Consider the following 15,030-nt stretch of genomic DNA (forward strand, 5'->3'; position numbering starts at 1 on the left):
TAAAATATGATGCTACAGATTTTTTATGTAGTTTACTGAACACTAGCCATGGTGCTATCTTTATCTTAGACTAGTGTAAATATCTCCTAGTAACTCCATTCAGAATTATAGAAAGTAGCTGGAAACTTAGCTAACCAGCCTTACACTTTGTGTATTACACTCAGAAATAGATGTAACAGCTTCTAAATGTGGCCCAAAAGTAGCTCGGATTGCGCTTTTAAAAATTGTTCCATTACAGATTCTAACCATATTATAGATATCAGAAAAATATGCTCCCTTTGTTTTTATTACAATTTATGTATTGCAAGTCATGTAGACCTATGTCATTAATGTTCTTCTAATAGACTGATCACTTGTTTTGATGTGGCTTCTGAATGTTGGCACACTAATGTCATTGGGCGTTTGGGCGTTGGTGAAGAGGTGAGACAAGTAAGGCTTCAAGTCACAATCACAGCTCAGTAACAGAATGAGACAGATATGTGATTGCGATATGTAAGTGCTCAACTTGCTGAACTCAGTAAAGTAGCTTGTGCAACAACAAACAAAAGTTTGTAATTCAAAAGTTACTAACAACAAAAAACTAAAAATTGAGAAAAAATTCTAATCAAGGAACATAATGAAAATTGCACCAGAAGCAACAGTATAAAATAAATAAACAAACCATCCTAAGATAACATATGTACGAGGGACGCCCCAAATTTTTTTCTCAGAATACATTTATTGTAAAGAGTCATAATTTGGTGAACATACACATCAACATGTCTTGTCCATGTCCTCAGATGAAATGGCCTTTCTTTGAATCTCATGGTTTGCTGTGTGCATTCATGGAACCCATTGTCGACACCTCTTTGAATATCCAAGAGTCTCGACCATTGCAGTCTGGAGCACTGGCTGTGAGAGGACATCCCGAGTGTGACTGATTATGGAGCTCTGTTTCTGCATTTCCTGAGACTGTAACTTTCTTTACCCATCACCCAACTGTACTTGTATCAAATGCAGCATCACCATACGTTACGCACAAACATTTATGGATGTTCAGCACAGTCTTGTTTTCAATGGGGCAAATTGGGTCCACATGAGAGTGATAAATTCCAGGTTCCAACTGGCAGATGTGTTATTATTGTATGTATTTAGTATGCTCATAAAATTTTCATATACCATGGGATGCCGGACAGGCCATTGCAAGTGACTCCAGTATCTCTGACTACAACTGACTGAAATAAAAGTTTATCTGCATTCTTGTAACTCAAGAATACTCTGTCTGAACAATTATGATTAGTGTTCCTTATATTGTTTTCGCATTCAAGATATATATGCACCCAATTTTTAAATAGATATGTATTAATCTTCTCACATTGTTATGCAGTAGTCAGAAGTCACTTGAAACTGAAATAAGCTAACTTTTGTAAGTTTTCATTCCATTATCTTGATAATGAATGTGTTCTAATTGATTAAACTTTCCTATGGTTTCAAATCACTATGTAGAGCTACAAGTTTCCAAACAGGAAAGTTTTTGTAGATGCTCTAATACTATCCACCCTCATCTCTGGGTTTTTTCCTTCTTTTCATTAGTGTCTGGAGGAAAATGTCTGTCGGTGAAGAAAAGAGACTCAAAATAATAAAGAAAACATGCAGTTCAATTAACAATATTTATTACAATAAAAACAAATATCATGAATAACAAAAATTATACACATTATTTTTTAACAAGTACCCATCCATTTTTGGTCTCATCTCGTACATAACACCGAGGTTTGTTGAATTTGAATATTGTGTTAATTGGAGAGGGGTGATCTAACATACATTTCAGTGCCTTCCGAATCTGTTGGTGAAAAAGAAAGAACATTAAATTAATGTTAATAATCAAAAACCTGTGTTTTCAAAAAGTCAATGAATGTCACATCCAGAGAGACACAGAAATAACTCTTAGAACAGATGCAGTATACGTTTTCCAAGATTTGTCTGTTCTCATGAAACAATCAGACAATAACTTAAACTATCAAAACAGTTTTCCAAGATTTGTCTGTTCTCATGAAACAATCAGACAATAACTTAAACTATCAAAACAGTTTTAAACTGTTCCACCCAATAACAACAAAAATGACACTAGATAATTAGTCACAATTCTTGCATACATTTAACGATAAAAAGTTTTACATTATAGCTACTCGTGTCTGCCACTGCAATGACTGGAGCAGTTTCACCCAAACTTAATACATATCTTACATAGAATCTGTGAACAAGTAGTGTTGGGATAGAAACTATGGAATGCCTGTAGCAATTTCTAACAAACTTGGCACACACATTGTTGATTGATTAGACAGACAGACAGAGACAGAGAGAGAGAGAGAGAGAGAGAGAGAGAGAGAGAGAGAGAGAGAGAGAGAGAGAGAGAGAGAGAGTACTGTGATGGTAAGACATCTCTAGTGTGTGGGAAAAAAGTTACACATAAAAAAATCAATAGTGTCATAGCAGTCTGAGTATTAACAATGCAGAATGGATCTAAGATATTCATAATCCTTCAAATGAGAACTTTATATTGAAGGTTGAAGGATGGATTCACCAAAGATTTATTTATTCTTAGTTCTGGAGGACTAACTAAAAATATTGCTTATAATCAAGTTCGGGAAGGTGGGCTTTCTTAGTTGAATTTCAGTGCTGAAATCTTCTTGTACTATCATCCAAGTGGCAGTCTTTTCTTATGAGTTCCCTGCTCTCATTCTTCAGATCAAAAGACGGCAAGCAACAAACCTTTGAAACACTCAAACTTCCTGGCAGATTAAAACTGTGTGCTGGACCGAGACTCGAACTCGGGGCCTTTGCCTTTCGCAAGCCATGTCTCTGCAATATCCTTTCTTTCACGAGTGCTAGTTCTGCATGGTTCCCAGGAGAGCTTCTGTTAAGTTTGGAAGGCAGGAGACAAGGTTCTGGCAGAAGTAAAGCTGTGAGGACGGGGTGTGAGTCGTGCTTGGGTAGCTCATTTGGTAGAGCACTTGCCTGCGAAAGGCAAAGGTCCCGAGTTTGAGTCTCGGTCCAGCACACAGTTTTAATCTGCCAGGTAGTTTCATATCAGCACAAACTCCGCTGCAGAGTGAAAATCTCATTCTTTGAAACACTGCTTCAAGATAATGATGCGTCTTGGCTGATATCCTGATAAAATTTCATCAATATAGTTAAATTATGTTAAGTTCATACTAAGAGTGAATTTTTAAAATATTTTGCATTATAATTCAATATAATTGGATGGATAAAAAATGTACTCACGAAGTGACAGCAAGAGAACACATATATAAAAAGTATTAAAGATTGCAAGCTTTTGGGACCAGTGACTCCTTCTTCTGGCTGAATAGTTGAAGGGGGAGGAAGAAGGGTGAAGGAAAAGGACTGGTGAGGTTTAGGAAAAGATCTGGTCAGTCTCCCCTGACACGGCGGACTTACCAAACAAGAAGAGAAAGAAAGACTAATTGTTGGGGGTTGCACCAGACAAGATTTGTAAACTGGATAGCTTAAAGGTGGAAGATAAAGCAATACACAAGACAGAGATTACTTCTAAAACATAAAGCACAACTTAATAAGAGCAGAAAGTTAAGTGCATTGAATGTGATCGAGATGGGAGGGGAGCAGTGAAAACTAGATGGCCAGAAAGTGATTGATGTAGAAAATAAAAAGGGAGTGAAGAAAGGAATTGTTACTTTAAGGAAATGCTGAGATGGAAGAAATTTATATAAATTAAGGCCAGGTGGGTGGTGAGAGCCAAGGACACATTGTAGTGCCAGTTTCCAACTGCATAGTTGGTACAAACTTGTGTCTGGGGAAAGGAACCAGATGGAACGTATGTGAAACAAGCATGGCTGTCATGTTGCAAAGCATTCTCTGCAACAGGATAGTATATGTTGCCAGAATACATGCCTATGACCATATATCTTAAGTGATAATTTGATTCTAGTCATGTCGATATAAAAGGTCGAACAGTGTTTACATAACAGTTGGTATACAACATTTGTCATTTGACATGTGGCTGTCCCTTTCAGAGTATACGATTTGCTGGTTACAGGGCTGGTGTAAATGGTGGCAGGAGCATTCTAGGGCAAGTCTTACAGCAGAGATAGTCACAGGTATAGGAACCATAGGATAGGGAGAGGTGTGCAGCAGGAGCATAAGATCTGACAAGGATACTGCACAGATTGGGAGGGCAACAAAAAGCTATTCTATGTGTGGTGGGTAAAGTGTGTGTGTGTTTGAGGTTTACGGGCGCTAAACAGCGTGGTCATCAGCGCCCAAACGCATAGAAACAGGAACACAAGCGGTGAAGGGACGAAGACGGACGCCGAACAAGGAGAACGGCTAAAAGACACAGGCCTGACGCAGTTCCAAATGCGCACATACAGAGGCAAAACAAGAGCATAAGAAACACACTAAAAAAGGAAAGGAAACACAAGGAAAAGAGAACAGATACCGAAGGGAAACAAGGAGGTAATCGTGACTGGCGGACCTCTTACCTAAAACCTGGGTGAGCCAGTCACCCAGCAGCACATTAAAACCTTCTCCCGAAAATCCGAGGCAACAGATTGGACAGGACACAAAACCGTAAAACCTTAACCACAGTCGCTGCGTCGTCTTGGAAAATAGAGGGCAAATCCGGTGGCAAGGAAACCACCGCCCTCTGGTCAGAGAATAAAAGGCAGTCAAGTAAAATGTGGCGGACAGTAATCTGGACGCTACAAGCACTGCAGATTGGGAGGTCCTCCCGCCGGAGTAAAAAACCATGCGTGAAGGGACTGTGTCCAATGCGGAGGCGAGTGAGGAGAACCTCATCCCGCCTGTATGACTGGTAGGACGTACGCCATGGTCGCGTAGTGGCCTTTACCAGACGCAGCTTATTGTCAGAAACTGCCAACCACTCCTCTTCCCATTGATGCATAACACGAAAACGCAAAAGGGAGGTTACAGCATGGAGGGGGACGGCACATTCAACAACGTGAGGGAGGGAACATGCATCTTTGGCAGCCACATCCGCCAGTTCGTTTCCCCTAATACCCACGTGCCCCGGCACCCAGCAGAAAGAAACCTCCTTCCCCTGCCGTTGCAGGTGGAGTAGGGCATCATGGATGTTCTGGACGACCGTATCCGCTGGGTACAAGTGTTGCATGGTCTGAAGGGCACTCAGGGAGTCAGAAAAAATGAGGAACTTAAGACTGGTAACACATCTCATCTGCTCCAATGCCCACAAGATTGCAAACAATTCGGCATCGAGGATGGTAAACGCCGCAGGAAGCCGTAACTTGACGACTCGATCAGGGAAAACAACAGCACAACCAACACAGTCCCCCTGTTTAGAGCCATCTGTGAATACAGGTACATGGTCCGGATGCTGGTTTAAAATATCATAAAATAAGGAGGTAAAAACAAACGCTGGAGTGCAGTTCCTCTGGTACTCCGACAAGTCTAGAAGGATGCTGGGCCTCTGGAGCAACCAGGGAGGCAGGCGAGTAAAACCTTGTCGTTGGGGGGCCACACGCTCCACACCAAGCGACTCAAGCAAATGCTTGGCACGAATCCCAAACGGTTTTGTTGCCCTGGGACGACTGGAAAAGAGATGTTCCATAGGCGGTCGGGCAATGGTAGGGTACGCAGGGGAGGTAGGACAGGCAAGGAAATGACACACCCGTCGCACCATGAGGAGTTTCTGCCAGATGGCGAGCGGCGGTTCCCCTGCCTCAGCACACAGGTTGGGATGGGACTGGTACGGAAGGCACCAGTGGCCAGCCTGATACCCTCATGGTGTACTGCGTCAAGGATCTTCAGATACGAAGGCCTTGCTGACCCATACACGGTGCAAGCATAGTCAAGACGTGATCGGACGAAAGCCCTATAAAACTGCAGCAGACATGCCCGATCTGCTCCCCAGGACCGATGGCTCAGACACTTCAAAATATTCAGTGCCTTCAGGGCCCGCACCTTGAGGTCTTTAAGGTGAGGCAACCACGATAACTTGGAATCAAAAGTGAGGCCCAGGAACCTCACAGTGTCTCTAAAAGGAAGAACGGTGTCCCTCAGACGCAATTCAGGGGAGGTAAAAAGATGCCGAGAAGGATTAAAATGAACACACACAGATTTGTCTGCAGAAAAGGTAAAACCCGTCTTTGCAGTCCATGCCTCTAAGCGCTTTATCGTAAGCTGTAACTGCCGACTAGCACTGACAAGACTGGAGGAAGAACAGAAAACAGCAAAATCGTCCACAAACAAGGAGCATTAGGCAGGACTCCGGATAGTGGACGTGATACTGTTAATAGCAACGGCAAAGAGGGTGACACTTAAAACGCTGCCCTGAGGAACACCATTCTCCTGCACGTACAAATCCGATAGCACATTTCCAACCCGATACCGAAAGAGGCGGTGAGAAAGAAAGGACCGAATGAAGATGGGGAGACGGCCACGAAAGCCCCACTCATGGAGTTGATTGAGGATAAGGCGGCGCCAAGTAGTGTCATACGCCTTATTAATGTCAAAGAAGACCCCTAGACAATGCTGGTTACATAGAAAGGCCTGCTGGATGGCAGCCTCAAGCAGGGTCAAGTTGTCTATAGTGGAACGACATCTCCTAAAGCCACACTGAGAGGGGCTAAGGAGCTGCCTGGTCTCGAGCAGCCAAACCAGGCGGCGGTTGACCATGCGTTCCAACGTCTTCCCAACACAGCTCGTCAAGGCAATACTCCGATAACTACTGGGATGCGTTCGGTCCTTCCCTGGTTTGAGGAGGGGAATCAAAATTGCCTCCCTCCACGAGTCAGGGTACGTGCCAGATAACCATATCATATTGAAACAGTTCAGGAGAACTTCCTTGGATGGCAGCAACAGGTGCCGCAGCATGCTGTACCGGATTTGATCATGACCAGGCGCAGTATCATGAGCCACAGACAGCGCAGAATCCAGTTCCCACATTGTGAAGGGGCAGTTATAGGGTTCAGAATTTAGAGACCGGAAGTCCAAGTGACCCCTTTCGATGGCAGTGCGGTAGCGGCAGAAATCTGGATCACAGTTAATAGTGGCGGTAGATTCCGCAAAATGCATGGCCAGTGTCTGGGCAATGTCTCTCGGCGCCGTGAGGAGACGTCCCTGATGCAGCAATGCCGTGACAGGTAGCTGGCTGAGTTTCCCGGAAATCCTCCTGATGGCTTCCCATACTTTCGTAGAACTAGTGGAGCGAGAGATGGAATTCAAGAACGATTGCCATGACCGTCGTTTGCTCTCTTTAATCACTCGCCGCGCTCTGGCCCTTGCCACCCGAAAGGCCGCAAGATTGTCAGCTGAGGGACGGCACTTGAAGTGGCGCAGTGCTGCACGGCGGGCGCGGATGGCTGAGTGGCACTCAGTGGTCCACCAAGGGACAGGACGACTCTTGGGATGACCGGATGACCGTGGGATTGACAATGTAGCAGCATGTGAGATCACGGCTGCAACATGGTCTACCCATTCGTGGATGCTGGCACGGTGTTCCAAAACAGCCAGTTGGCTGAAAAGTGTCCAGTCAGCTCTGCAAAGGTGCCACCGGGGCGGCACTGGTAATGCCACAGCCTCATCCAGGAAGCGAATCCAGAGGGGGAAATGGTCACTAGAATGGAGGTCAGCTGCAGCCTCCCACAGAGCAGAATCCGCGAGTGCTGGAGAGCAAAAGGAAAGGTCAATAGCCGATGATGATCCGGAAGCAGTACAGAAATGAGTGGGAGCACCAGAGTTGAGGAGGCACAGTTCTTCAGACATCATGACGCTTTCCAGAATGCGACCCCTGGGGCAAGTAGTCCGAGAGCCCCATAAGACATTATGAGCGTTGAAGTCCCCCAGAAGAAGAAATGGGCGGGGGAGTTGGCTAATGAGGTCCGTGAGAGCCTCAGAGTCTATCGCATCCGGAGGTGGTAAATAAACAGAACAGACTGTGAGCCTCCGACCCACAAGAATGTCAACTGCAACTGCTTGCAAGTCGGTGACGAGAGGGAGCTCAGATGATGGGTGCATGTCACGGACAAAAACCGCAACACCACCCTTTGCCCTTTGCCCCGTCAGATCATCTTTTCGATATACGGTATAGCCGCGTAAAGAAGGAGAATCAGTGGCCCGAAAATGTGTCTCTTGGAGACATAAGCACAAGGGGCACTCTCGTATAAGGAGTTGTAATTCGGCCACATGCGTCCTGAACCCATTCAGGTTCCACTGTAATATGGGAGGCAGTGATCAGGGTGGCTGAACTTTCACCCTGCCTCTGTGCTTTGGAGGAGAGACCGTACTGGCCGGAGATTTATTCCTGGGGCGAGAAGATCGCCCCCGGTCGACATCAATGTCCATAAGCTCCGATGACGACCCACGGGAGATGTCAGAAAGTACGATGGCCTCGTCATCGGACCGACGCTGACTAGTCTCCTCAGGTGGCAGAGCCTTCATCTTCTGAGGCTTTGTCTTGGGGGGCTTGGAATGCAGAGCCTTGTCAATAGTTGGAGGTTGACTCGCCTGGGCAGAAGGCGCCATATGGGGGGAGGCTGGAAGTACCTCAATGTCAGCAACCACGGCCTTGTCCGATGTAGCGGGGAGAGCCGCAGATTGCAAAACAACCGCAGCAGCACAAGTGCACTGGCAAGCACAGGTTTTAGTGCTAACACTAGCAACCTCTGTTTGTGTAGCAACAGTGGCCAGTTGTACCGGTTTTTTGAGAGCGGAAGCGAAAGATGTTGAAAACACAGGAGGTTGCATGGCCTTAAAGAGCTTCTTGGCCTCACCATAGGGGATGCGCTTAAATGTTTTAATCTCCTGTACCTTCCGTTCTTCGAGATAGATGGGGCAGATCCGGCTCCAGACAGGGTGACTCCCAGAGCAATTCACGCACTTCACAGGGATGAACAATCGGCTCCGTCATGGGCAGGCTGATCACATTTACCACAAGTGGCTATCCCATTGCACCCCAACGTAGTATGCCCAAAGCGCTGACATTTAAAACAGCGCATTGGGTTGGGGAAATATGGCCGTACGGGCAAACGTAAGAACCCCGCTTTAACATGCTCTGGGAGTCTCGGGCAACTGAATGTGAGAATAAACGAGTCAGATTTGACGAGGTCCCCATTGACTCGTTTCATAATGTGCTGCACGTCAACAATTCCTTCGTCAGCCCACTCAGATTTTAGCACGTCTATGGGGATATCCACCAAGTCCCTACACGTCACAACACCCTTACTATAATTCAAAGTGGAGTGGAGCTCGGTCTCAACAGCGTACTCTCCTAGACAATTTGCTTTCCAAAGGGCAGCGACTTGACGGGAACTAGAAGTTTCAACTAACAGAGTCCCATTGCGCAGTCGCTTTACAGATTTCAGTGTTCCTGCAATTCCCTCAAGACCCTTGTGGATGTAAAAGGGAGAAACCCTCTCAAAGCTAACCTCCTTCCTTTTAATAATCAAAAACACATTCTGATTATCAGCATGTGCTCCATTACTACATTCTGTTAAATCTCTAGCAACACCAGGCGCTGGAGGACTCGCAGCGCGTAGCCGCTTTTTCGATGGGGTGTGTTTTCCTACCAGCGGCCCACCCAAGCCACTGGTAGGGGGAAATGTAGAGGTCGAAGGGTCCATTGCGGTCCCACGAGCAGCTAGGGAACTAAAAGTCTGCTCAGACAGAGCCCCGCGTGCCTGAGTAAGCCTTATACAACTGGGGTGCGGCAGGTGCCCCAGAGGTTGCCCGCTTGCGACTGTTCCACCCCAACAGCCATGCATCTTCTAGGCGTGGAGCACACCGAAAGATTGAGGGGTTTTTATAGAGGTTGGCCTTCCTCGCAATCCAGGCGGTCAAGCCAAGGTTACCATTCCCCGCAGCACACAACATTTCACCGCCGCGCCGTACGGTGGTCGCTGAAGCATGTCCGGGGGTTACGGTGACAGGACACTGGCGGCGCAGACCAGTCCCCAGCTCAGGACCCCGGGGTCGCCAAGCCCGTACTCAGCAAGTGAATGCTGAGCCCCTGGGGGCTGGTGGGTAAAATATGAGCCAAAATGGATCTCTTTTCAGGGCACAATTTTAGGAAGTCATATCCTTGTCAAATTTCTGTTTAAAGGGAAGCAGTGGTTGGGAAAGGAGTGAGACAGGGTTGTAGCCTCAAATCTCTATTTTGAGCAATCAGTGAAGGAAACAAAAGAAAAATTTGGAGAAGAAGTAAAAACTTTGAGGTTCACCAATGACATTGTAATTCTGTCAGACACAGCAAAGGACTTGGAAGAGCAGTTGAACGGAATGGATAGTGTCTTGAAAGGAGGATATAAGATGAACATCAACAAAAGCAAAACAAGGATAATGGAATGTAGTAGAATTACGTCGGGTGATGCTGAGGGAATAAGATTAGGAAGTGAGACACTTAAAGTAGCAGAGGAGTTTTGCTATTTGGGGAGCAAAATAACTGATGATGGTCGAAGTAGAGAGGATATAAAATGTAGACTGGCAATGACAAGGAAAGCACTTCTGAAGAAGAGAAATTTGTTAACATCGAGTATATGTTTAAGTATAAGGAAGTCATTTCTGAAAGCATTTGTATGGAGTATAGCCATGTATGGAAGTGAAAGTCGGATGATAATTTTTTTGGACAAGAAGAGAATAGAAGCTTTCAAAATGTGGTGTTACAGAAGAATGCTGAAGATTAGATGGGTAGATCACATAACTAATGAGGAAGTATTGAATAGGATTGGGGAGAAGAGAAGTTTGTAGTGGCACAACTTGACTAGATGAAGGGATCGGTTGGTAGGACGTGTTCTGTTGCATCAAGAGATCACCAGTTTAGTATTGGAGGGCAGCGTGGAGGGTAAAAATCGTAGAGGAAGACCAAGAGATGAATACACTAAGCAGATTCAGAAGGATGTAGGTTGTAGTAGGTACTAGGAGATGAAGAAGCTTGCACAGGATAGAGTAGCATGGAGAGCTGCATCAAACCAGTCTCAGGACTGAAGACCACATCATCATCATCATCATCATCATCAATATTGAGTGATGAGTGGTGTACTCTTGAGTTGTTTTTCGAAGATATCAGCAGTACGAGGATGGGATGTGATAGCTCAGGAAAACTGCTTTTGAACTAGGCTGGTAGGCTAATTACATGCAATGAAGGCTGAAGTGAGGATGGTGGTGTATCACTGTAAAGAATCTGCATCTGAACATGTTTGCTGCAAATTCCAAAACAGTATTGGAGAGAATGTTCAACATGGAAAGGTTGCTAACTGTCAAAATGTAAATACTCTTGTTTGTTAGTAGGTCTAATGTGAACATAACTGTGTAGCTGACCTTTGCTGAGAATGAAATCAACATCAAGAAAAATGGAGTGGGATTCAGAATAGGATCATGTGAAATTTAATTGGGAGAATGCATTTAGAGATTTCAAGAATTTTAATAAGTCATCCTCAACATAAGCACAAATGGCAAAGAGGTTGAAACACCTCCGTTTAAATTCCTTTACTGGATTTTGTGTAATTTACTGAAGCCACCAAATAGTTAATTATTATGATTACATGACTGTGTGCTTAATGGATGAAAGGCTACCGGTTTTCTGCTGTGGCTTCTGGGGTATTTCAACCGAGCGCGGCTGTTCTGAGACTGAATAGTGGAATGATTGAAAGTTTGTCTATTATTAAGAACCATAAAGGTTGCAATGTACAAACTGATACATATTTCCTACTAACACACAAATTCTGAGGCAGTTGCTACCTTCGCCTTACACGTCTAATTACGGCTATATCTTTTTATTGATGGCTGATTTTCAGTGCTTCATCACACGCAATGCTGATAGTTAACATCCACAACAATCCTCACTGCAAACCATGGTTGTTGCTGGCCGATGCGGTTGACGCGAAACACGTAATTCGGCACTTGTCACTTTCTGTTTCATATCACTCGCGAATCGGTATTAGTGAGGGTCAACCCCACGACGATCAGGGGGACATGCTCACTCGTCATACTCCAGTGAATTTTACCGTTTACAACTCACTCCACCACCATTCTTGCCCATCTCTCCAACACCACCGCTCACTCCACACTCCCTAGTACAATTCCTCACTCGACACTCATCTCACTGCCTTCTGCAGCACTCGACAATCGACTCCTGTCAACTATCGACCCGGGCGTCGGATACTAGCATCTATGTTCGTGGGATCACAGATCCCTTACAAGGTCATCAATGTATCTAAACCAAACTAGATGCTGAAGGCTTATGGATCCTAGGAGAGTCCCGTCCAAGCAGCCCATGAAAAAGTTGGCACACGAAAGAGCCATATTGATTCCCAAAGCTGTGCCTCTGATTTGTTTGTATGTCTGCCCCTCAAAGATAAAATAGGTGCCTGTATGTATAAAGTTTATTAAGGTCAGCATGAAGGATTTCATAGGTTTAGAATCAGCTAGATGCTGACTGGGTAAATGTTCAGCAGCAGACCGACCATGTACTTGGGGGGATGTTGGTACGGAGGGAGGTGGTACCAATGGTGACAAGCAAGTGGAACAGGCACAGATTTCATAATGTCTATGAAATGGTTGGTGTCTTTAGCATAGGAAGTCTTTGTAATATGAGTTGCATGTGTAAATCAACTGAGGCAGATATCCAATTGGTAGGTGCTTTGAAGCGAGCAACTATAGGATGCCCAGGATGATTGAGTTTGTAGATCTGAGGATGCATGGTTTGGAATGAGTGTTAGTCCTTGTGAGGGGCTTGAGATTTTAGGGAGGGACTGCAGGTCACCACCATTCTCACCTCAGCCTTCACTGGACATAACGACCACAACAGCCTAGTTCAAAAGTGGGCCATCACATTCAATCCGGGTATTTCTGATCACTCTGAAATAACAACACAGGAGTACACCATTTGCCACTTAGTATTATGCTGGTTTTGAATGTATTAATCAGCTACTCTGACAAAGCTATGACTGCTTAAAATTGTTCCCGGAAAGGAGACCCATTCTGTCTGACATTCTGCCCACCAAGCCTAGAATAGCTATTCGTCACCCACCCAATCTCTGCAATATCCTTGTCAGACCCTATGCCCCTTCTCCACACATCTCCCTACACTATGGCTCCTACACTATGACTGTCTCCAGTATTATAAGATTTGCCCTAGCACACTCCTAACACCACCTATATCAGCCCTGCAACTGGTGAGAGCCACCTATGAAATGACACATCATATACCAGCGGTTATGTATGCCTTTCACAACGGCACGACCACCACTAAGATATGAGTTAGGATGAATAGGCATAGGCATAGGGTGTATATGGGCAACACACAATATCCTGTTGCAGGGCATGCTCTACAGCATGACAGTTGTGACATCAGTGCCTGTTTCCCCACAAGTGCCATCTGAATTCTTCGCTCAGACTCCAGTTTCCTAGAACTCTGCAGGTGGAAACTGGCACAACAGCACATTCCTGGTTCTTGCCAACTACCTGGCCTTAATTTATGTTAATTTCTTCTATCTCAGCATTTCCTCACAGTAACTACTCCTTTTTTCAATTACTTTTAGTTTTCTACATCATTCATTTTCTGAGCAGTCTTTTCTTGCTGTCGCCCTCCCATATCTAGAACAAACAATGTACTTAGCTTTCTGCTCTTATTGAGTTGTGCATGATGTTTTGGCAGTAATCTCTGTCTTGTGGATAACCCTATGTTCCATCTTTAAGCTCTCAAGTTCTCAAATGTCATCTGGTCCAGACCCTAAAAATCAGTCTTTCTTATCACCCGTCTGGTCAGTCTCCTCTCAGCTGGGGTTCTGAGCGACTTTTCCACACTCTGCTCCTTTTCCTAAACTTCAGTCCTTTTTCCTTCACTGTTCTTCCTACCCCTTCAAACCTTCTGCCTGAAGAATGGACAGTTGGCTACAAAAGCTTGCAAACTTTAATACCTTTTATACATGTGTCCTCCTTCCACTGCTTGGTGAGTAAATTTTTTTATCTATACAACAACATTATATTTTCAAAAATTGATTATTTTTGTTGTTACATTATAATTTGTGCACTACACTTATACTTCTAAAAACTTGAAAATAACATTACTTTGATTTCACACTGCACATGCATTGGATTTCTTTTCCTGCCTAACACAAGGCTGGAATCAAGAAGCAATCACAAAATGTTGCATATTCAGCTCATAATTAATAAAACGACACTAATTTCACAGAATGAGCAAATATAAGTGCTTCAAAGCTGAAAATAAATTATGATATTATGGGAATATTTAATGTTCATTATGAACTAAGGTGAAAAAGCTGTCAACAACTGTGTAAAACACAGGAGTTTAAAAAAGATCCATCTGTTTTCACAAGACTATATCCTCTACATGAATGAATATTGCTGTTTGGGGTAACTCTTATCTCATGCACCAAAAGTAAAAAATTTAACTTTGGGCCAGTCATAAGCTGCAAGCCCATATGGTTGCTGGTATGGTTTTCCCTTATGCAGCTATCTTGCTCACTTATTCAAGAGTATAGCACTGTACCTCCTACAGCAATGCACCAAGGTACTCCAAGGTTGTCTGATCTCAGTTAATGTGTGTGTGTTTGGGGGGGGGGGGGGGGGGGAGTTGTGAAAGATAGTCTATGTGCCTCCCCCTCTAACGACAATGGGTGCATAAACTCCAGACATGCTGATAAAATATGAGTCAAGTCTAATTATCATCCGGATGTTTGTTGTGCATCCAGTACAGTGCACGCCAAGCCTTTGTGAAAGCTTTAGGGAAACTTTGATCCTAAATGTAACTGTAAAATGTATCCCAAGGCCATATGTGCATGAATACAAAAGATATCTTATGCATCTAAAATGTAATGAGACTGATTGCATTCCTGGTGCATAAGCAATGTCAGCACAGTAACTGTGGTGGCAGGTTGAACTGACAACTGTAAATGACAAGACATCAGCAGGCAGTTGTGAGCAGACAGATTTGGACGTGTGGCCGTAAATCAAGTGTTCACGACATTCTACACAATGTTCTCAAGACGGGAAAAGTGTGTGCAAAGTTGGCCCACA

General features: G+C 44.5%; 1 protein-coding gene across 3 annotated transcripts in view; it reads right to left on the reverse strand.

The window, feature by feature from the left end:
* Positions 1–1,635: 1,635 nt before the first annotated feature.
* Positions 1,636–15,030, reverse strand: part of LOC126334572 (protein N-terminal asparagine amidohydrolase-like) — a 133,221-nt gene continuing 119,826 nt past the window's right edge. For 2 of the 3 annotated variants that reach the window (XM_049996956.1, XM_049996955.1), the window contains exon 8: positions 1,636–1,822. In XM_049996956.1, the coding sequence (XP_049852913.1) occupies positions 1,697–1,822 (126 nt within the window). In that variant the 3' untranslated portion in view covers positions 1,636–1,696. The remainder of the gene's footprint in view (positions 1,823–15,030) is intronic. The other variant, XR_007564757.1, reaches the window with a different exon arrangement.

This window comes from Schistocerca gregaria, chromosome 2, assembly GCF_023897955.1.
Source record: "Schistocerca gregaria isolate iqSchGreg1 chromosome 2, iqSchGreg1.2, whole genome shotgun sequence".
Lineage (NCBI taxonomy): Eukaryota > Metazoa > Arthropoda > Insecta > Orthoptera > Acrididae > Schistocerca > Schistocerca gregaria.